Source organism: Ascaphus truei, chromosome 5 (assembly GCF_040206685.1).
Source record: "Ascaphus truei isolate aAscTru1 chromosome 5, aAscTru1.hap1, whole genome shotgun sequence".
NCBI lineage: Eukaryota > Metazoa > Chordata > Amphibia > Anura > Ascaphidae > Ascaphus > Ascaphus truei.
This window is the reverse complement of record NC_134487.1, coordinates 199,015,811-199,040,147: the sequence shown is the minus strand read 5'-3', so window position 1 is coordinate 199,040,147 and position 24,337 is coordinate 199,015,811. Positions and strand designations below refer to the sequence as shown.

The 24,337-nt window shown below is 44.4% G+C and overlaps 2 protein-coding genes across 3 annotated transcripts in view; one reads left to right on the top strand and one right to left on the bottom strand.

The window, feature by feature from the left end:
• The window catches only part of PHYKPL (5-phosphohydroxy-L-lysine phospho-lyase), a 132,811-nt gene that overhangs the window by 55,547 nt on the left and 52,927 nt on the right, over positions 1-24,337 (top strand). For both annotated transcript variants that reach the window (XM_075601604.1, XM_075601603.1), the window contains exons 5-6: positions 11,413-11,500; positions 11,591-11,707. In XM_075601604.1, coding sequence (XP_075457719.1) covers positions 11,413-11,500; positions 11,591-11,707 — 205 coding nt within the window. The remainder of the gene's footprint in view (positions 1-11,412; positions 11,501-11,590; positions 11,708-24,337) is intronic.
• Positions 15,822-24,337, bottom strand: part of HNRNPAB (heterogeneous nuclear ribonucleoprotein A/B) — a 91,666-nt gene continuing 83,150 nt past the window's right edge. Inside the window, exon 9 of the mRNA XM_075601606.1 lies at positions 15,822-17,753. The gene's annotated coding sequence lies outside the window, so the exon portion shown is untranslated. The remainder of the gene's footprint in view (positions 17,754-24,337) is intronic.

Sequence of the window (24,337 nt, the reverse complement as noted above, 5' to 3'; positions counted from 1 at the left end):
CCTGATGACCAAAGAAGACTGCACACCGCAAAGATGATATCAAAAAAGTGTATTATGAAACACAGGGCCGCCAACGTTTCGGTCCTCGCAAAGGGACCTTCCTCAGGGCAGTGCAGTATTATATATACTAGCTGAGAGACCCGGCGTTGCCCGGGATGTGAATCCCTAATAATTGTTTTGTGGGGGGGGGGGTAAATCTTGGGTGGGTGGTGGGGGGAGAATCTTGGGTGGGTGCTTGGGGTGGGGTGAATTTTTGGTGGCCGGGTGGGGGGTGAATTTTGGGTGTGGGGGGTGAATTTTGGGTGGGTGGGGGGATGAATGGAGGGTGGGGGTGGGTGAATGGTCTGTGGGGGTTGTGAATTCTGGGTGGCTGGGTGTGGGGGGGGGTGAATCTTGGCTGTGTGTGTGGGGGGGCCTGAATCTTGGGGGAGGGTAAATCTTGGGGGGGGGTGAATCTTAGGTGGGTTGGATTTTTTGGGGGGGGGTGGGTGTGTGAATCTTAGGTGGGTTTGAGTTCCCCCTCCCCATCCCAGGCGATCAGTCCCCCCCCCCCCTCCTCGGTGCTTATTCCCCCCATCCCTTGCGGTGTTTCCACTCCCCCCTGTCCACTGCGCGTGGTCCCCCCCCCTCTCCACCTCTGGAGGTTAGTGCCGGTGGGGAGAGAAGGGGGATTTGGGGGTAGGAAAGGCGGCGCCAGTGTTCAGACCAGCGCGACGTCGCAGGGCCCCCTCCCCCGTGCCGCCGTGGTGCAGACAGTAGCGGCCTGCGGATCGCGCGGGAAGGCGGAGGGATGTCGATTGTGTATTGTGAAGGCGTCCATTTTCCGACACAGCGGCCTGCTGAGCGCGGAGCTGGTGGGAGGCAGCCATTTTGGCAGAGACTGCTGAGCAGGGAGCGGCCGGAAAGGCGGAGGGAGTGTGGAGCGGGCGGGAAGATGATGATGTGGTGATGATGATGGGGACAGATATATCGGGCGTGAAGGCAGCCGGAGCGGGCGGGAAGGCGAAGGGAGTGTGAAGGCGCCATGAGGTAAGGGGGTGGACATCAGAGAGGTGGAGCACCATTTTCTCACAGGAGCAGTGATGATAGGGGTAAGCGGGGACATAGAGGAGCATTGTGATGCGGGCTACGGGAGGCTGTGTGTGTGTTGGGGTGGGGTTGCGGGCTAGGGTAGTGTGTGTTGCGGGCTCCGGAGGGGGGACTGTGTTGTCCGGTGGGGTCGGTGAAAGTGAGTAGCAGTGTGTTGCGGGCTACTGGAGTCTGGGGGGGGGGTTGCGGGCTGGTGAGGGTGTTGTTGCGGCTTCCGGAGGGGGGGAGTGTGTTGCGTGCTACTGGAGGAGATGCGGGCGTTGTCCGGTGGCGATCAGGTAATGTGGCGGTGCAAGTGAGTAGCAGAGTGTGTATGTTTGCTAGGGGTGTGTGGTGTTTTTGCGGTGAACTTGCGTTCCGGCGTGGTTGTGTTGAGGTAAAGGGGAGGGGTGTTGGCAGGGTAGACAGGAGTGTGTGTGGGTGGTAGAGGGGCTGCGGTACCGGGAGAGGTCTGGCGTGCGGTCTTGGTCTGCGTTGGTGGGGGGGGGGTGAGTGGGGGGTGGTTGTTAAGAGGTGATGGCCGTCGGTGTGCGCTCTGTCAGCGTGCGGTGTGTGTAGGTGATCGTGCGGTGTTGTGTGAGGGTGGGTAGTGTTGCAGTGGTGAAAACAATATATATATAGCTAAGAGTCTGTACCTGATTCCGCAGTTCTTTTGGTGGTATCAGGCGGTGAGGGTTGAGAGGTGAGAGCTGTGATGCGTTACATAGTTACATAGTTACATAGTAGATGAGGTTGAAAAAAGACGTACGTCCATCAAGTTCAACCTATGCTAAATTTAGACAACAGATACTTTATCCTATATCTATACTTACTTATTGATCCAGAGGAAGGCAAACAAAAAACTGCGTTCCCAGAGCAGTGAGGGTTAGGTGCTGTGAAGCGTTACCAAATCTCCCAGAGCAGTGAGGGTTAGGTGCTGTGAAGCGTTCCCAAAGCTCAGTGAGGGCTGGGAGAGTGTGGCAGTGGGGTCGGTGTGTTGGCCGTAGGCCAATGAGAGGTGTGCGGGGGCGGGCGTGGGGCCAAGGGAGCTATGTCATTGGCCTGAGGCAGTGGTGTCGATGCCAATGAGAGGTGTGCGGGGGCGGGCGGGCCAAGGGAGCAATCTCATTGGCCTGAGGCGGATTGGCGGAGTGACGGGCCAAAGGTCCAATGCGATTGCCCCTAAACACAGGGAACACACACACATACAGACAGGCAAACACACATACGACGGTTTTGGAGCAGACACAAGACAGCACTCAAAGGTAAGTAAGAAAACTTGTTTTCAAAAATAAACATAGCACAAACATGACCATACGCATGTGCTCCATAGCGTGATACTTGTAAAAATATTTAATGTAAAGATATAATCATGCACTCACATGTATATGTGCAAATAATCACATGCGACTCTTCATTTCACAAGACGCGAAACTCACGGGGTTGCTACATACTTGCAGTATTATTAAAACAAGGAACTTTGTTCTACGGCGTTTGTTCGCCACAAGTACAGTAGTTAAGGCTAAATAAAGCATTGGTATCCAAAGATAGATATGAACTCCGAGCATATTTGGACTATTACTTTGGCCTACCACTCTGCTTCTAACTTGTCTCACCAACCGTTGTTAGCGTAATGACATCCCTCAAAGTGGCCCAATACTTTTCGTCACCAACATGTGACTTCTTCAGCTAATTTAACTATTCAGATCAGACATTGGTTTAAATACCTCCTTCTTGCTAAGCAACCATGTCCAAGCATCATTGAATGAAAGGTACATTCCCCATTACTCCACACATTTTCTCTACTTCCTCTATGCTGCTGTCTTAGTATGATGAGGAGCAGCTTCTGGTTCCATCTAACATAAGCACAGGGGGGATAAGATCAGTATTGTGAGGCCTGGGGGAGGGTTTATATTGTTAGTTAACTAAACCAAGTACTGCACCGACACACTTTATTCGAGCAAATACCCGGTATGTACCTGGCAGATACCTGGAATGCGCCGCTCCTCACCTCTGACAAGCCCCGTTGCGTTTGCCTTCCCAGCCTGGGTTCATGCCTGGCTGACGGGCGGCTGATCTGTTAAATGATAATGATTAGGATTTAATAGGCTGCAATGCTTCGCGTGTCTACCAGATGGCATAAATTCATGAATTGTAATGCAGTATATATATATATACTGTGCAGTATTGCAGCCAGCGGGAATAAAATGCTTCAATCCCTGCTTGGAAAATACCTCAATGCACTCGGGCAGAAAACAGTCACAAACCTCAATACACCCGGGTATACCCGAATTCGTGGGACTAGCCGAGCTCGAATAAAGTGTGTCGCCAGTGTACTGTACATAATTACAGAAATTAGTCAACTGTATGGTTATGCGGTTTAATGTGTACTGATCTGTGTGACTGGTTGATTTCAAGTGCTGGTTGTATTAAGTGTGCAATTAGAACCAGAAGGAGTTTGAACAAGGAAGAGGTTAAACAAGGTATAGTATATTGAAGTACAGTTTATTGTTAGTAATTATTAACTTCATAGCTATAATGAGCAGGATTGAAAATGCCACTCAATGCACATCTTGCACTTGGAGCAGCGGTTCCAAGGAGCATAACGCTTTGACAAGTGTGTGCAGGTGGTCTCTTTAGAGTCAGTGATTGCTGATCTGAAAAGGAAACTTGCAATATTAAGGGACATTGACAATCTTGAAAGGGGTTTAGTTCTCATTGAGCAGGCTCTTGCTTCAGCTAGTGGTGCAGATGGTGGCGCTGTTAGTGAAGAGCAGGTAGGTAGCTGGGTAACAGTTAGAAGGGGAAGCAGGGGCAATAGGAAGAGGCAGGCTAGTTCTGAGCTTACCCATCCCAATAGATTTGTCATATTGAGTGAAGATATTGAGTGTCAAGGCAGAAATGGCAAGGCTTTGGGAGACTGATTCCTCTAGCAGCCAGGGGAATAGTTCCTCCAGAAGAGAGGGAATTCAGGATACTCAGATTCAAAGAAAGATTGTGATGGTAGTGGACTCCATTATTAGGAAGGGAATAGGGCAATCTGTGCTATGACCGCATGAACCGAACAGTTTGTTGCCTCCCGAATGCTCGGGTGCGGCACATTGTGGATCGGGTAGACAGATTGTTGGGAGGGGCTAGGATTGACCCGGCAGTCTTGGTACATGTTGAATCAATGACAAAGTTAGAGAAAGAAGGAGGGTCCTATAAAATGATTTCAGGGATCTAAGCCAAAAGCTTAAGGCAAGGACCTCTAAGGTAGTATTTTCTGAAATACTACCAGTACCGCAGGAAGACCGTCAGAGATTAGGGAGGCTAATGCATGGCTAAGAAAGTGGTTCAGGAAGGAGGGGTTTGGGTTTTTAGAGCACTGGGGCTCCTTTTCTGAGAGGTGCCATCTTTATCCTAGGGACGGATTGCACTTCAATGAAGAGGAATCTTCTGTGCTAGAGGGGAGAATGTTAAAAAGGTTGGAGGAGATTTTAAACTAGGATGGAGGGGGGAGGGGAATGAAACAGAAAACGAACTAAATAGAATAGATGAGGTAAGCAAGGGATTTTGGAGGTAGAATGGAGGCAAGTGCGAGTTTGACCAGCAGCGAGACACCTATAGTAAATACAGATAATACTAGAAAACTTCTAAAGACTAAACCAAGGTGGCGCAGAAAGGAGGGAGCAGATAAGATAATAGTACAGGCTGAAAATGCATGTTTTCTAATGTAAGAAGCCTGATAGTTAAAATGGGGGAGCTTGAATTAATAGCTACAAGGGAACAGTATGATATCATAGGCATTACTGAAACATGGTGGGATGAAACTCATGACTGGGCAGTTAATTTAGAGGGTTATTCCCTTTTTCGGAAGGATCGAGCAATATATGCTTATATGTTAAACCGTATCTAAAACCTACTATAAGGGAAGATATTTATGAAGGGAATGATGAAAATGGAGAGACCTTGTGGATAGAAATTAGCAGTGGCGGTAAGTATAAAGAAAATGTTTGTAGGGATCTTGTAACATAGTCCCAGAATATTAGGCAGCTGTCTGTCCGATTTTAAGGCAGAAAGTGGGAATAAAGGGAAAATGATCAATTCCACAGTTTCACATTTGCTGAGACTGTGTGATAGAAACTCCAGGCCAGAGATTAATGGTGCTGGTTTCCCCCACCTGCTCTCCAAATTACTAGAACAGGTATTTAGAGCAGAGAGTGTTGCTTTTTCATGCTCTCTCCTAGAGCCTGGAGGCTGGGAGGAAAACTGCTGCTCCCCAGTATCCAGTTCAGGGTAGATGACCCCTCCCCCCCCCCCCCCCCCCCACGTGTTGCAGCATCTGAGGATCTAATGGGATGCTGTCCCCATCTCACAGTTAAGAACTCAATGTTATCTCTGTGTGTTATTTTAAGTTGGTAACTGGCTTTGCCAGACAATATTGCAGATAGGGATATGCATGTGAGTTAGACTCCTGACAGGAGTAGATGTTATTTTTCTGAGTTTGTTTTGAAAACTGTAGTGTCACTAATGGAGAAATAAACAGCTGAAGGTTGAGGGCTGAGTGCACCTTGTGTGTATACACGTGTTTGTCCCCCTGGTATATAAAACAAACCCTAGAAGATTGTTGCAGCAAGAGCCTGGGCAAGCGGCAGCGCTACATAAAGGGAAAAATTTGCCACATATGGTTGATGAGTGCGGGCAGACACTGAAAGGTCTGTGGGTTTGAGGAAAAAAACGTGGGGATTTAAAATGGCCTCCCGGCCGAAGTAAAGGGCATAGTCTGTGAGTGAAGTCTGTCCACTGTGTATGACCAGTTGTGCTTACAGCATACACAGAGAATGTGTGGATGCAATAGCGCAGAGAGGTCAGTAGATGAAGATATGTTAAGGCCTTGAATCCAAGCAGAAAACCCAAACATTTTTGCTTTAGAAAGTGAATGGCATCTAGCAAGTGCTGTGTGTAAAGTCTGCCCCGTCGGGTATGAAAAGAGTGTACAGCCAACGCCAAAGCAAAGTGCTGAGTGTCAAGTTTTCCCTGCCGGGTTTTTTAAATGGCCGACGTAAAATGTTTGTTTTTCAATGTGCGTAATCATACAAAACAGTGTCCTTTCAGGCCATACGATCATGATGATGACGACTCGTACCTGCAGATTAATTTAGTATGCTGGGCCTGTCATCTGAATACCCAGTGTGTCCCCGCAGAGCAGCTGAAAATCACTTTGAGCATCACAAGAGCATCGCTGGAGGCAGAGCTTAGAAGCCAGGTGACTCTGTATGAGAGGGAGCACGAGAAGGTCCAGAAACAAGACATGGAGAAGCAGAGAGGCTGTACCATCCCCAAAAGTCAGTACACTCAGGAGAAAGAGGCGTAGCAGACAGAAGCAGCAGCGATCCTAGCGACAAAAACGGCAGAACTCCAAAATATGAAGGAGGCTCTGATACAAGCCCGAGCAAGCACCGGGAAGAGGTGAAGGCCCTAAGAGGGGACTTGCAGGATCAAATTAAAGAGCTGCAGGTGCAGATTACTGAGCGCAAGACACAGCTCGCCGAGAGGCAGCAGGTGCCCATCCGTCAGGTGGCCTGCCTGACATTGCGCTATGAAACAGAGATGGCCGATACCCGAAAGCTGCTGGACCACACGGCCAATGAGAGGGCCCGGTTGCAGCCGGAGCTGGACAAGGTCCAGGAGGAGCACCAGCAGCTGCAGGTCAAGAATAGAGAAAAGGAAATAGAGTTAAACCTTGCTCGGAATCAGCTGACAGACGTGGAATCGCGACTCAACTCCAAAGAAGTTAAACTAGCAGCCGCACTGAGTGGAAAAAGAAATAGAGAAGGACAGCTTCAAGACCTGAAGAAGGACCTGGAGTCTGAGCATACTGGCCGCAAGATGGCAGGGAAACAAAAGAGGGACCTGGGCGAGGAGCTCGAGGCTCTGAAGACTGAGCTGGACGCTACGCTGGACTCTACTGCTGCCCAGCAGGAGGTTCCTCAGATGAAGTTGGAGAAAAAGGTTACAAACCTAAGACAGACACTTGGGTCACAGAAGCAGTACATAGAAAAGATGGCAGTAGAGTTAAGACAAAAGGAAGCTATGCGGTACAGTAATGCACAGGTGTGTCCATTACAGGAAAAGGTATTGGCCCAGCCCAAGCGACTGTATCCTACAGAAACTAATGCACGTGAAGACACCCAGGCCACCACAGAAGATGTTTTAGCCAAGTGGGTGGCAGTTCCTGAAAACACAAAGTGGATGGAAAATCCTGATGACATTGTTAATATGGACTGCGTTTATACAGAAGCAATTAGGTCTCCAAAACCCAAAGGCCTGGTAATTGCCCCAAAACAGAAATCAAACATTTCTGAGTGGAAATTTTCTTGAGAGGAGACATTTCAGTAAGAAGAGCCTAGAACGTTCAAAGATTGGAATGCAGAGGCGACGAAGGCCAACACTGTGCTTGAAGAGTTCCAGATCTCGCCACTCTGGACCACAGTGTGGAGCCAAGGAGAATCCGGAAATTAAGTCTGAGGATGTAATGGACTGGAAGTCAAGGGAAAATAAAATGTGTGGCAACTAACCGATTAGGTATAACGTGCGGACTATGTCACGGACACTTAACCTTGCAAATAAACTAGTATAGTTATGTGGTATTATGCCTCTAGGATGAGCAGTACATGAATATGGCAAGGTTGTATTTCCTGAAAATGTAGGTAAGACTACAAGTTAGTATATAGTGTGACGACCCTGAACAAGATTACTAGGTAATGTAAAAAGTTAATGGCCCTTTCTATATAATTTCATATTCTAGAGTAGGAAAACCCCAGGGAGGTGATGGAAACTGTCTGGTTTCGTGAATATATATACAGATAAGGTTTATCATACGCTGGGGTATAGGAAGTTATTGTTACTAAGAAAAATGGTTCCTTATTTAAAGGCAACAAAAAAGGTTCATCAAGAATAGTGTGTTATTGCGAAACATAGTGTCAGTAATTGCTGCACAGTCAAATGGAACTCTTAGGAAAAGGTTCATATTAGTTTCAAGTGAATGCTTAATTGGGTGGGAATTAGCTCAAGTGTTTAGAGGGGACACTTCTGTACACTGGATATCCATGTTCGCTCACCCCAGAAGGTGTAAGCTGGGGGGAGGATATGTGACATAGTCCCAGAATATTAGGCAGCTGTCTGTCCGATTTTAAGGAAAAAAGGGGGAAAATGATCCATTCCACAGTTTCACATTTGCTGAGACAGTGGGATAGAAACTCCAGGCCAGAGATTAATGCTGTTGGTTTCCTTCACCTGCTCTCCTAATTACTAGAACACGTATTTAGAGCAGAGAGGGTTGGTTTTTCAGTCTCTCTTCTAGAGCCTGGAAGCTGGGAGGAAAACTGCTGCTCCCCAGTATCCAGTTTGGGGTGCACAAGCCCCCCCCCCCCCAAGTATTGCAGCATCTGAGAATCTCATGCAGGCCTGCACAACTTGTAAAGTGAGAAGGGCCGAAATACTCCAAGGAAAACAGATTCGGGCCACATGTGTAAAACAGCATTTATTATTCAAAATTATACATTTCTTTTTTTAAATGCCTGTCACGGAAGACCAGCACTTTTACCACATTTGTACCTTCTTGGATCAATCCACTAGGCAGGACAACATTGTTGAATAAAATGTGGTTTATTTGGTGAGACCACAGACATACAAAAAATACACAAAACAACATATCTCCCCAGCACCCTTCATCATCATCTCCCCCAGCATCCTTCATCATCATCTCCCCAGCACCTATCATCATCTCCCCCAGCACCCCTCATCATCTCCCCCAGCACCCTTCATCATCTCCCCCAGCACCCTTCATCTCCCCCAGCACCCCTCATCATCTCCCCCATCACCCTTCATCATCTCCCCCAGCACCCTTCATCACTTCATCATCTCCCCCAGTACCTCATCATCTCCCCCAGCACCCCTCATCATCTCCCCCCAGCACCCTTCATCTCCCCCAGTACCCTTCATCATAATCTCCCCCAGCACCCATCATCTCCCCCACTGCCCTTCATCATAATCTCCCCCAGCACCCTTCATCTCCCCAGCACCCTACATCTCCCCAGCACCCTTCATCATCTCTCCCAGTCCCTTTCAACAGTCCCCCTCATCATTATCAACCACGCCCTCCCCCCCATGCCTACCTGATCGTGGCGGCAGTGGCAGAAGAAGTGGTTAATTCTACGAAACTAGTTGGATGTAACATTCTATTGCCTTATATCTGCTTACATTGGCCTTTGTCTATGTATTGGCCTGTCCTGTTTTTATTTCATCCTGTGTGCTGTTTTGGACACTTGTGAGAGACTTTGTAAGACTGTTCAAACTTCCCTATTGAATCCACCACTGCTGTGTAGACAGTGACGCCATTACACAGCGTCCCGCGACGGAGCGGCATCGTGGCACGCTGAGGGCACCCCAGCAAGCTGCGTTTTAACCTCTGTGCAGAGGATACACCTGCCGAGGTACAGGAGCAGCTTCATATCGGCCAGGAAGCAGGAGCGATTTCACCGAGCCCCAGTACCAGCTGCTGAACCTGGCTGCATGAAGGGAAATCCCCTTGGGAGTGAAAAGACTGACGTCCTGCCCCAGAATCAACTGAGCTGCAGCAGCAGAGGGAAGCAAGCACCTGAATCTACAGCTAACAGCTGCCGAGTGGTAAACAGTGTGATACACACTACATGCCTTTTACCAACTTTTTTCATGTACGCAGATATATTACCCCCTTTTTAATTCTATAATATATTGTTGAATTTGCTTCACTATTTGGCGTTGTGCGCTGTTTTCTTTTGTTAATACGGGATACTATTCAGGAATACCTAATGGAAAACAAAATTATTAGTAATAGTCAGCATGGATTTATGAAGGATAGATCATGCTAAACTAACCTTATTTGTTTCTTTGAGGAGGTAAGAATTTAGACCAGGGTAATGCAGTTGATGTGGTCTACTTAGATTTTGCAAAGGTTTTTGATACGATTCCACCCAAGAGGTTGGTGTACAAAATAAAGCAAATGTGACTCCGTAAAATATATGCACCTGGATTGAAAACTGGTTGAAGGATAGACTACAGAGGGCTGTCATAAATGGAACTTTTTCAGGTTGAGCTAAGGTCGTGAGTGGAGTACCTCAGGGATCAGTACTGGGACCCCTGCTTTTAACTTGTTTATTAATGACCTTGAGGTTGGCATAGAGAGCAAAGTCTCCATCTTTGCTGATGATACTAAATTGCGTAAGGCATTAGAATCAGAACAGGATGTAATTACTCTCCAGAAGGACTTGGAGAGACTGGAAACTTGGGCAGGTAAATGGCAGATGAGGTTTAATACAGATAAAAGTAACGTTATGCATTTGGGAGCAATAATAAACAAGCAACTTACAAATTAAATAGGAATAAATTGGGGGGAATCCTTGATGGAGAAGGATTTAGGAGTGCTTGTAGACAGCAGGCGAGGCAATGGTGCCCATAGTCATGTTGTAGCTGAAAAGGAAAACAAGATCTTATCTTGCATTAAATGGGCAATGGATGAAGGGAAGTAAACATAATTATGCCCCTTTACAAAGCATTAGTAAGACCACACCTTGAATATGGAGTACAATTTTGGGCACCACTCCTTAGAACAGACATTATGGAATTAGAGAGAGTGCAGAGAAGAGTCACCAAATAATAAATGGGATGGACAATCTAACTTATGAGGAGAGGCTAGCTAAATTAGATTTATTTACATTAGAAAAGGTGTCTAAGAGGGGATATGATAACTCTATACAAATATATTCGGGGACAGTACAGGGAGCTTTCAAAATAAATATTCATCCTAAGGGCAGTACTAAGGACTTGGGGGCATCCCTTTAAGGTTGGAGGAAAGGAGATTTCACCAGCAACAAAGGAAAGGGTTCTTTACAGTAAGGGTAGTTAAAATGTGGAATTCATTACCCATGGAGACTTTGATAGCAGATACAATAGATTTGTTCAAAAAATGTTGGACATCTTTTTAGAAAGGAAAAATATACAGGGATATACCAAATAAGTAAACATGGGAAGTATGTTGATCCAGGGAGTTATCTGATTGCCAATTCTTGGCGTCGGGCAGGAATTTATTTTTCCCCTTATGAGATATCATTGGATGATATGACTCTGGGTTTTTTTTGTTTGCCTTCCTCTGGATTAAGTATAGATATAGGATAAAGTATCTGTTGTTTAAATTTAGCATAGATTGAACTTGATGGACGTATGTCTTTTTTCAACCTCATCTACTATTTAACTATGTGTAAATAATAATTTATATTTAACACATTTTAACCTTTGTGCAATATTTTGTGTTTTTATTTAAAGTGCTTATCATGGACATCTGACATCACTTATTGACATAAGTCCATATAAATTCCGAAAGCTGGAAGGCCAAAAGAAGTGGGTACATGTGGTATGATATTCATAATAATATATTTCACAATAACAATGCAATCGTTAGTTACCCAAAGTTCCTTTTATGCAGTGAAATATTTTATTGCAGGCTCCTATTCCTGATACTTACAAAGGACTTTACAGAGCAGACCATGAAGATCCAGCCACAGCTTACGCCAATGATGTGAAAAAAATTATAGATGAAGCTCACAATAAGAATCGACAGGTAAAGTATATCTTTAGCTATAAGTTATGTTTGTAATATGCACCAAAAATGCATTAGTATATCTGTGATCTACAGTATAACAGATAGATTATTCTCATTACAAATTACTTTTGTTTTTAGTCTTTTAGCAAAACACAGAGAAATATTAGAGGTTATTTTAGTCCTCTAGTTAATCTCTAGTTAAGCCAGCTACTAATTTACATCTCTATCTCTGCTAGGAAAGCGTAAGCGTTCAAATATTTCCAAACACCGTACACTATAAAAACAACTGATTATAGTAAGCAGCCATCCCTGGATTCAAGGGCTGATCCATACCCTTGCTAGACCTGCAACTCTGTCATCATATGTGTATTGTTTTAGAGCAGGGGCGGGCAACCTATTTTTCAATGTAGCCACAGGTGTGGCGAATTAAAAGTCAAAATAGCCACACCATGCAAAAATTTTAAACAACACAGTGTGTGTGTGTGTGTGTGTATGTGTGTGTGTGTGTATGTGTATATATATATATATATACACATATACATACACACACACACGCGAGCGCACATGCACACATTATATATATATATATGTGTGTGTGTGTGTGTGTTGTATATATATATGTGTGTGTGTGTATATATATATATACACACACACACACACACATATATACACACAAACACACACATACGTGTTTTTTACATCTGTGTACACACACACACGTGTTTTTTACATCTGTGTACACACACACACACACCAACATACCTGAGCGAGAAGGAGAGACAGGACAGACGGAACCAGCGCTACCAAAAATCAGCTGAGTGGAGGATGGGGAGGGGGGGAAGTTTACCAGAGCAAGCAAGGAGGGGAGACAGGACAGAGGGAACGAGCGCTCCCAAATTCAGCTGAGTGGAGGAGGGGAAGTTTAGCAGAGCGAGCAAGGAGGGGAGACAGGACAGAGGGAACCAACAAATTGTTCAGTCAGGGAAATGGAGCAGCTTCCCCCCCCCCCCTCGATGCAGTGCCGTGAAGGTGAGACAGGCAGATTGACAGCGGAGTGCTTCTCTGCATGGGGTCTGCATAGCTATGCAGAGCAGGAAACAGAACAGAGTTCTTGGAGGGGGAATGTGGGGCTAGACTAGATCAGTATTAAATTCACCACACTTAGCCTGCCAATTCGCCACATGTGGCAAATGGCGATAGGGTTGCCCACCTCGGTTATAGAGCATACTACCGCGCTAAAGTGTATCTTTTTGGAACTGATTTAACCACAGTTAACAGAGATCTCTAAATTGCAACCAATACTGTATTATCAGCTCTATTTCGCCTCTGGGAGTTTTTAATCAGAGTATTGAGAGGAAACAAGTGTTTAGAGTTCACTTCAATTAAGCCAGTTACCAATTGACATCTTTATCTCTGTGAGAGAAACTTTAGTTTGTAAATGTGTCCAAATACGGTACACTGTCCCAACAGCTAGATTGTAGCACGCAGACTGCTACTAAGGCTAGGTGACCGCTGCAGCCGGCGGTCTCACCAGTCAGCCCCTTGCCTCCTTAGCTGTCCCCAGTCCCTCCTCGCTTCCTGGCTCAGTGCGTACTGTGACACGTTAGCCAGCTACAACAGGATTGTGTTCCCATGTGGCGATGCGTCACATGGTGTGCCAGGAAGCCAATCAGAGAGGCGGTTTGCTCCTGCCCCTGCCCCTCCCATCATTTTATTTCATGATCGTTTAAAAAAATAAACTATATTATTTATATATATATATATATATATATATATATATATATATATATATATATATATATATATATATATATATATATATATATATATATATATATATATATATACATACATACACATTTCTGAGACGTGTGTTTTATATGCTGTTTTTAGAGCAACGTTTTGTCCAAATGAGGTTTATAGAGCTGTGTCATTCTATGCTTCATCCAGCCATCTCCTGCTGCCTGGTTTATCATGGGGGGAAAGAGGGGGATATTTAAAAGGGCCCTTTTCCATTGTGCCTCTCTCTCTCTCTCTCCCGTGTGTACATGCTGCAGAAGCAATTGACCCCACACACCCTGCTGATTTGCATTGTAAATATGGTCAATACTATGCATATAGCCTATGCTTGTGGTTCCATCATGGCCCGCCCCCCGTCATGACCGCACCCACCTGCCCCGTTTTGGCCACACCCCTTCCACCCCCTCACCTGAGAGCTGTGTCTGCAGATCGCGGTCTAGCGCTGTACACGCGCCACCAGGACGTCAAGCGCGCGTGCAGCAGCCTCCAGTGGGACCTTAGCCTAAGAATTCTTTCTGAAATACCTTTGAACCATTAACCTATACAGGCAGTCCTCGTTTATCCATCGGAATCCGTTCTGGAAGTAGCGTTGGATACGGAAACCGTTGTAAATTGAGTCCCATGTTAATCAGTGGCAGTGAGCATTGGATACCGCATTCAGGCGTCGGATAACGCATTCCGGCGTCGAAAAACGGCCCTTAGGGTTGCATTATAAAGCGTTGGATATGCCATTCGTTGTAAAGTGAAACGTTTGATAGCGAGGACTAACTGTAAACAGTTTCTACAACTAATAGAACCTATTAGTAATAGCTTCCTCAGACACCCTCAATATCTACACAATAGGCTCATATTGCCAGTGAGACTAGTCACAGTTATTAGTCTGGTATTTTTCTAGCTATCGTAGCTTTGATAACACGACTACATACACCCACAATTTACAGTGTTTGTATCAGCCACATACACCCATCAGTTACCCTCATATTTAATTGTTTTTTTTTAAGTTTGAGTATTAATTTTATTCTATGATGTATTAAACTTTAATTTTAGTGGTATACTGATCCAACAAATACCCTATACATTCAGGTATCTGTGCTTACACTTTCAACCTATGACCCACCTGTCAGGCTATCCCTTTGACATAGGAACAAGGTTTAATTGTGCTAAGAGATACCTTAGCCGGTACGAACACTTGCAAAGTGCTTATTTCCACACCGGCTCACATTTGGGATTTTCTAGGAGTGCACCGATCAAAAGGATATCTCTCTTTCTCCCCACTTGTTTATAAAGTAAGGTTCCTAGGAAGCTAATATCCTTAGGTAGCACCCTACAGGTAGAGCGAGCGCTTTCTGTTATTTTGTCCAGTGTTTATTAAGTAATAAAATTATATATAAATGATAAGTAGTGTATGTGTATAAACCACATAAGGGAGGGGTGTCACATAATAATAATAATAATAGCATGTTCTTGTATAGCGCTGCTAGTTGTACACAGCGCTTTACAGAGACATTTTGCAGGCTGAGGTCCCTGTCCTGTGGAGCTTACAATCTATGTTTTTGGTGCCTGAGGCACAGGGAGATAAAGTGACTTGCCCAAGGTCACAAGGAGCCGACACCGGGAATTGAACCGGGCTCCCCTACTTCAAACTCTCAGTGGCAGTCAGTGTCTTTACTCACTGAGCCACTCCTGTGTTGCTGTGTTGCTGTGTTGCTGTGTTGCTGTGTTGCTTATTTATACAAGGATCCATGGAAAAATAGCAAACATCAGCATCTGTAGGCATATAGTCCATTCCTCCAATGTAGATTTGCAGCATTATCTATTAATTCTGAAAGGACAATTCATGGCCAAGCAACTGAAATGGGGGTCATGCCTCTTTAAACTCATGTCATGTTAGTCATGCTGAGCACAGTGTGGTCACCTAATATAATCAATTTGGATGGAGTGAACATGGTTTTTTACTAGAACTGATTCAGTGCTTTTCAGGTTGCTATGAGAGAGAACTTCCGTTTTTTTTACATTGTTATGCTGGGAGATATTGAGGATCTGGCACAGGCAGAATTAATGAAATAGTAGCTGGCGTATGTGTCGACTACAGAGAGTCCAAGGCTCCGATCTGTAGAGGAGACAACAGTGTTGTCAACAGTGTAGTACACAGCAATGTTGGTTCAGTGTGGTACACCGTCTTTGCTCTAGACCAGTGGTTCCCAAACTTTTTCAGGTCACCACCCCTTGATTCCATAAACTCATCCCAGTGCCCCCTACCCTATAAAACGCATTATTCAGAATAGCGGTTTGCACGACCCACTAAGGAAGATAACAATAACATTCAAAACAGTAACAATTAATTGCACATTTATTCAAAATCCAATTACAACTTTTTAGTTTAATTAATTCAACAAAATTGATTAACTTGATCCAGTAATATCAGCTTTTCAAAGTCTGATAGTCATTTAGCAAGAATCTTAGATACAATATATAGTAATTACTTCTATGTTCAGTACATTCTTACTGCAATGGATGGGCTTGATGAAGTGATACCAGTTTTCCAGTGCCTGGTTTAACGTTACTTAACAGGAGTCTTAAATCACCACGTTTAGTAATCTGGAGTTGGTTTCTTTGCTTGGAGAGAATTTGAATGACCACACTAAAGCCACGTTCCACCAAATATGATGTTGGGAATGCAACATGGAGCTTCTTAACCACTGTCCATAGTGCAGGATCAGCAATTTCCTTCTGTAACCAAAACTCTTGGTACGATTTCTTAAACTTTGGCTTCAGCTCAATGTCATTTTGTAACTCAATTAGTTCTTCCTTCACCACCCCAACTTCCTCAGTATCTGAAAATGGATTTATCACCCCGTCTGGAATTTCCATCAAAAGAAGATCCTCAAATCGCTCAGACATATCTTCATGCAGCATATTCAAATGGTCACAAAAAACTTGCAGATCATCATCTTGTATCTCACTTTCTCTTCTAGCTCAGACAGGCTCGGAAATTGGTATCGTTCGTGACGACCTATATTGCGCTTGAATAGAGTTAACTTTGAAAAAACGTAGATACTACAGATTTGGCCTTGATAAGATTGACCTAATTTCCTTGCAACTGCAAATTCATTTAATTGAACTTTGCAAATAGTTCTGATAAATAAGCATTGTCACGCCTGATCTCTTTAAGTTCATCACTGAGCAAAGCATTCGTGCCTTCAAAAATCTCCACAACAGTGTCAAAAAGGTCGTAAAAGCATCTCACACAGTTGCTTTTTGATAGCCAACGAACTTCAGTATGAAGCAGCAAACGTTAAAAATCTTCATTATTCTCAACACAGAGCTCCCAGAATAGTCGATCACTGAGAACATGGACTTTAATTTTATTCACTGCAGTAATGACAGTGTGTAATGACTTGTGCAGGCGATCACTGAGGTTTTTTGCAACACGATGTTGGCGATGAATGACACAGTGAATGGTAAAGAGATTTGGCACTGCTTTTTTCAAGTAAGCAACACACCCACTGTAGTGACCAGTTATTGATGGTGCTCCATCAGTTGCACACGTAAGTATGTTAGTAAGCGGAATTTCCTTTTCTTTGAAGAACTGCTCAACAACACGAAATATTAACTCTCCTTTAGTATAGTTGCCTTGCAAGTAACAACTCTTGAGCCAAGCTTTCGTCTTTTATAAAGCGCACATAAGCAAAAAGCAAATATTCATTGCCTGTCAAAGTTGACTCATCCAGCTGTAATGCAAATTATGTTGTCCTTAGTGTGCTGCACAGTGTATCTTCCACATTCTCAGCCATTTCATCTACGCATCTATGCACTGAATTGTTGCTGAGATGAATCGTCTTAATTATATTGTGTGGTGACTTAGCAAAACAGTACTCAGAACCTCACTAACTGCTGGAATTAAGAGTTCTTCACCAATTGTGTGTGGCTTTCCAGACTCCGCAATCAACAATGAAATGTTGTATGATGCTAGCAAACCATCGTGTTTTGTTGGGAAGCATTGCAAAATATTGCAAAACATGCTTAACAGTGTTAGACGCTTATGAAGTGATTGAAAAAAAAGTAACGTTCTTGTCTGCCTTGTTAGGATGTGCCTTCTTTAAATGTTCAATCAGTCTGAAAGGCTTCATTGCCTCGCTAGAAAATACTTTTTCAGATATTAGGCACATTGGCAGCTGCTGGTTTGTTGGTGCTGGTATAAATCCATACTTCAGATATTCCAAATTACATTGTCTTTGATTTTTCTGCTTTTTCCATTTCTATTCTGAAACAAGAATTTAATTATTACAATGTATTGAAATAATGTCAAAATAAGTGCATATGCATCATTAACATCACCAAAACGTAAAAGTAAATAAATAGAGGAGGGGGCGGTATGTATGGAGGGGCACCCTGTTTTGATTGAATCTTTTTTAAGACTTTTGATTGCATTAAATGTTAAAAATGACACATCAACGTTGTGTTTACCTATTAGATATTGGTTCTCTAATCATTTTTTAAAAACCGTTATTGAGACATTTTAACTCTTTGGGACCTATGCAGTAAGCGTTCATAAGCCACTTATCAAGCACTTATCACCCAAAATGCCTACTGCTATTCAGTAAGCGGTAATAAGTGGGTGATAAAAGACTGAATCGGTCAAAAAAATTGCTCATAAAAAAAATCACCGAGGGCTTATCACCGCTTTTCAGCATGTTCATAAACTCGCGCAATTCTAGTAGCAGTGATTAGGCTATGAACGCCTATCACCGCTCTAGAATGGTGATTTTATCACAAAATCCTCATGCCAGAAAAAGTTGGCGTAAAGGTGTTGGAAACCTGCAGAGAAGCGGCAAGATGGGAGTTAGAAAAAAAAAAAGCATTTTTCCTGCATAGGATTGATGCCGGGAATCTCTGGAGCTGATATCCATTAATATTAGCACCAGAGACCCCTAGCATGAATCCCATGCAATAAAAATGCATTTACAGTAAACTTCATTACCATAGCGGATAGCCTCCCGGACCCCCTACTTCCCGAGATACAGGCTCCGTTATGGGGGGCCAGTATCTCCTATGCATTTAAATGTCTGCGTCACGTGACCATGGGAATAAAATGCATAGGAGATACCGGCACCCCATAACGGGGCCTGTATCTCGGGAAGTAGGGGGTCCCTGATGCTGAAACCAATACGGTTCAGCTCAGGAGACCCCCTGCTCATCTAAACTATTAACAAAATTAAAATTTATACACATACATTTCGGCCGATATTTGCACAGGGAGAGATGGCTCTCTCAGGGCAGCTCTCTCTGCAGCAGATACAACTCGCCAGTAAGGCCTTTTCAGAGGGTCGTTCATCAGATCACCGGCTAATCGCCCGTTTTGTGAATTTTGCTATGACAGGTAATGAAGGCTTTCTGAATACAGTGATAGCAACGCTCATAAAAACGGTGATTTAAATGGCCCGGATTTTTTTTATGAACCTTTAGTGCATAGGCCCTTTTATATTCATATAACCTAGAACTATTCTTATTGGGCGGGCTGCGACACAAAATAACACTTATATAGCTAAAAATCCCACTTCATAATCAACAGGTTCAGTAACCAAGAACAAACAAACAAGAAGACACAGATAGTCTCCCAAAGATCCATTTTTAACTGCACAGCAAGGCTGCTATATGACATATGGCAAGGCTGCTATAAGGCTATATTGCAAGGCTGCTAACTGCACAGCAAGGCTGCTATACTCCCTGACAAATAGTCTGATAAGCTGTATGGGGTACAGAAAGTAACCGCTCCAAGCACTGTGGGAGGACAGTTACCAATAAAAGCCTAGTGCAGGCCAAAATAATAAAGTTTTATTAAATGCAAAAAACAACGGCGCATACTCAAATAGCATAAAAACAATTAAAACGCAGGGTGATGGGTAACACCAAAAGGGAATGGAATGAATAGTCCAATGTGTAATGGATCTAATTTACCCTAATGGCAGTGGCTAAATCTAGGTGTGGGGTAGGGTGAGGAGGTATCTATCAATGACAAAGGGGACAAATAAATGTATATATCATATGCTTGTCTAAATAGGCTCAGGAACACCTATGTATATGTGTACCATGACGATATGTCTCCCTAGATAGAGCCTCCTCCCAGTGTTAATGGCAAAGGTGTGTAATCGAAGTAAGTAGCAATGTAATTAGCAGTGGTAATGGCAGGATGCAGTTGACACAACATAAATGGTAATCTGACAACCGAACTCCAAATAAAGTCTATGTGTCAGGAAAACCAAAGTATCCTAATTGCAAGTGTGGTATCTAGAAGTCCACTCCATATGCTTTACACAGACTGTGGATGGCTCTCATTTAAACCCATTTCACTCCTGTTTACCATATATGGTTCCTTACACGACCCCAGATGTGCCTAGGCAAACATATGATATATACATTTATTTGTCCCCTTTGTCATTGATAGATACCTCCTCACCCTACCCCACACCTAGATTTAGCCACCACCATTAGGGTAAATTACATCCATTACACATTGGACTATTCATTTCATTCCCTTCTGGTGTTACCCATCACCCTGCGTTTTAATTGTTTTTATGCTATTTGAGTATGCGCCGTTGTTTTGCATTTAATAAAACTTTATTATTTTGCCTATATCAGGCTTTTATTGGTAACTGTCCTCCCACAGTGCTGGGGGCGGTTACTTTCTGTACCCCATATAGCTTATCAGACTATTTGTCAGGGAGTATTGTACCCCTATTCCATATAGCAGCCTTGCTCTGCAGTTAAAATGGATCTTTTGGAGACTATCTGTGTCTTCTTGTTTGTTTGTTCTGTCAATACTATTCCTTTGCACCGGCTGCTTCTATCATTATCAATTGGTGAGCGGTTAACCATAAGTTATTTCAGTAACCAAGAACACAGGAAAATAAATACCACACTCAATACTATTATGTTCAGGACTTACCAGCAAAAACTAGAGAAATGACAAAGAAACAAATCACACGCAGTGACGACAGTTTCTCAGAATGCGGTATACTGATCTGACTAGAGTTCTAGTGGCGTGTTTACTAAAATGCTGATAGTTTTCACCAGATTTCCGCACCATGCGGAAACTTGAAGCTAGGAAGGTGTTTCGCTCTAGGCCCTAGCCTGGTCAGTTGTAAATAAGGGACCAACGCACTCGGAGGGGCCCACCTCCAGCGCCCCCCTGCCACCCCCTTGCCTCTTGGGGCCCCATAGGTATTTCCACAGCCCCCAAGAGGCGGTATCGCCCACTTTGGGAACCATTGCTCTAGACAATTTATTTTCAGATGAAAAAAATACATGTTTACTCCAGAAATGTGAAGAGATATCAGTTACTGATGACCTGCAAAACAGGCTTCCAATTATAGGCACATTTGTCTACCATGTTTAAGTATTTTCTAATTATTCTGATAATAGGTTGGCTGTAGATAGGCTGGGGATGGCAGATTGGAGCATGACTACATGTTGATGGTAAAGCTGAAATCCTCTGCAGATGGGGGTCCTGTAGGACCCTGATAGAAAAAGCAAGTATTCCACAATCCGCAAATAGGAGCTCTTCGAATATATATTCAGCTATTTTGGTTTCTCAATATCCTAAGGTTAAAGATGTAACCATCTGTTTGGTAGTTGATGTGCGTTCCTTTTTCATACTCTGAGGAGGCGGAAATTAGCATTACTGAAAATGGGGGCGATTCACTAAGTTCTGTTGGTGACTTGATTGGCAGATAAAGCGTTAGCTCGCAATGGACCATGGGGAATCTCCCCCTTAAGGACCTTCCAGAGACTTGCTCTTTTGGTTGTCAAGAGCTTGTGTCAAGTCAATTGTATTGTATTGTATTGTATGTCTTTATTTATATAGCGCCATTAGTGTACATAGCGCTTCACAGTAGTAATACATGTGGTAATCAAATAAATAACAGATAATATAAATAACAGATCATGGGAATAAGTGCTTTAGACATAAAAGTAACATTTCGGAAGAGGAGTCCCTGCCCCGAGGAGCTTACAGTCTAATTGGTAGGTAGGGAGAACGTACAGAGACAGTAGGAGGGAGTTCTGGTAAGTGCGTCTGCAGGGGGTCAAGCATTATGTATCGTGTTTAGAATATCCACAGTGCTATTCATATGCTTCTTTAAGCAAGTGTGTCTTAAGGTGGGTCTTAAAGGTGGATAGAGAGGGTGCTAGTCGGGTACTGAGGGGAAGGGCATTCCAGAGGTGTGGGGCAGTCAGTGAAAAAGGTTTAAGGCGGGAGAGGGCTTTAGATACAAAGGGGGTAGAAAGAAGACATCCTTGAGAAGAACGCAAGAGTCTGGATGGTGCATACCGAGAAATTAGGGATGAGATGTAAGGAGGGGCAGAAGAATGTAAAGCTTTAAAAGTGAGGAGAAGAATGGAGTGTGAGATGCGGGATTTGATCGGAAGCCAGGAGAGGGATTTCATGAGGGGAGATGCTGAGACAGATCTAGGAAAGAGTAGAGTGATTCTGGCAGCAGCATTTAGGATAGATTGTAGGGGAGACAGGTGAGAGGCAGGAAGGCCGGACAGCAGGAGGTTACAGTAATCAAGACGGGAGAGAATGAGGGCCTGAGTCAGAGTTTTAGCAGTCGAAAAACAGAGGAAAGGGCATATCTTAGTTATATTGCGGAGGAAAAAGCGACAAGTTTTAGAAATGTTTTGAATGTGAGGGGTGAATGTGAGAGAGGAGTCGAATGTGACCCCTAGGCAGCGTGCTTGGGCTACTGGGTGAATGATTGTAGTTCCAACAGTAATGTGGAAGGAGGTAGTAGGGCCAGGTTTGGGAGGAAGTATGAGGAGCTCTGTTTTAGCCATGTTGAGTTTAAGGCGTCGGAGGGCCATCCAGGATGATATAGCAGAGAGACATTCAGAAACTTTGGTTTGTACAGCAGGTGTAAGGTCAGGTGTTGAAAAGTATATTTGTGTGTCGTCGGCATAGAGGTGATAATTAAACCCAAAAGATGTTATTAGGTCACCTAGAGAGAGTGTGTACAGAGAAAAGAGAAGAGGTCCCAGGACAGAGCCCTGGGGTACCCCCACAGAGAGATCAATAGAGGAGGAGGAGGTGTTAGCAGAAGAGACACTAAAAGTACGATGGGAGAGGTAGGATGAGATCCAGGATAGAGCTTTGTTCCGAATACCTAGAGTATGGAGAATGTGGAGGAGAAGAGGGTGGTCCACGGTGTCAAATGCTGCAGAGAGGTCGAGTAATATGAGCAGAGTGTAATGACCTCTGTCTTTGGCAGCATGGAGGTCGTCAGTTATTTTAGTGAGGGCTGTTTCGGTGGAGTGAGCAGTGCGGAAGCCAGATTGTAGAGGGTCTAGGAGAGAATAGGTGTTGAGAAAATGGAGCAAGCGAGAGAATACAAGACGTTCAAATAGTTTAGAGGCAAAAGGCAGGAGGGAGACAGGTCGATAGTTAGAAAGACAGGTAGGGTAAAGCTTGCTGTTTTTGAGTAATGGTATGACTGTTGCATGTTTGAAGGAGGATGGAAAGGTTCCAGAGCAGAGGGAGGAGTTAAAAATGTGTGTAAGCGTAGGGATTATAGTAGGAGCTAGAGGTTTTAGGAGATGGGAGGGAATGGGGTCAAGAGGGCAAGTGGTAGAGGGAGAAGAGGAGATCAACAGCGACACATCCTCCTCTGAGACAGTGGAAAAAGACTCAAGGAAGGCAGGAGGAGAGTTAGGAAGAGGTGTAGGATGGGGGGAAGAAACAGACGGGATGTTCTGCCGTATGGATTCCACCTTTTCCTTAAAATAGTCAGCAAAGTCCTGAGCGGAGATGGAGGAAGGAGAGGCAGCTGAGGGTGGTTTGAGTAGAGTATCAAAGACAGAGAACAGTCGGCGTGGGTTAGACTTGTGCATGTTGATTAGTGCAGAAAAGTAGGCTTGTTTAGCTTGCGAGAGGGCAGAGTTGAAACAGGATAGCATAAATTTGTAGTGAAGGAAGTCTGCGAGAGTGTGAGACTTCCTCCAGAGGCGTTCAGAGGAACGAGTGGAGGAACGCAGCATGCGCGTGTGGGAATTTAGCCAGGGTCTAGGGTTAGAAGGGCGAGGGCAGCAGAGAGAAAGCGGGGCATGTAGATCAAGAGACGAGGACAAGACAGAGTTGTACTTTCTGACCAGGTTGTCAGGGTCTGTAGCAGAGCTGAGAGAGGAGAGGGAGGAGCGTAAAGTGGACTCAAAGTCAGGTAAGTGAATAGAGCGCAGGTTTCTGCAGAACCGGGGGGTAGATGGAGGTGGAGAAGGGGAGAAGCGAGATAAAGAGAATGAGATGAGATGATGGTCAGAGAGAGGAAAAGGGGAAATGGAGAAATCAGAGAGAGAGAAGTTTTTAGTGAAAACCAGGTCTAAGTAGTGGCCATCCTTGTGGGTGCTGGCTGCAGTCCACTGTTGAAGGCCAAAAGAAGAGGTAAGAGAAAGAAAGCGGGAAGCCCAAGAGAGAGAGGGGTCATCAATGTGGCAATTGAAGTCCCCAAGGAGAAGAACAGGGGAGTCTGAGGAGAGAAAGAAAGAGAGCCAGGATTCAAAGTGAGAGAGAAAGGCAGAAGGGGGATGAGTAGAGGTAGGTGGGCGATAGATGACCGCCACATGAACAGGGAGAGGAGAGAAGATCTGGACAGTGTGAGCCTCAAAGGAGGGAAAAGCAAGAGAGGGGGGAATAGGAAGGGTTCGGTAATGGCAGACAGAGGAGAGCAGGAGCCCCACGCCTCCACCTCTGCCATCAGGGCGCGGAGTGTGGGAGAAGGAAAGGCCACCATAGGAGAGGGCAGCTTCCAGAGCAGAGTCAGACTGAGTGAGCCAGGTCTCAGTTATAGCAAAGAGAAG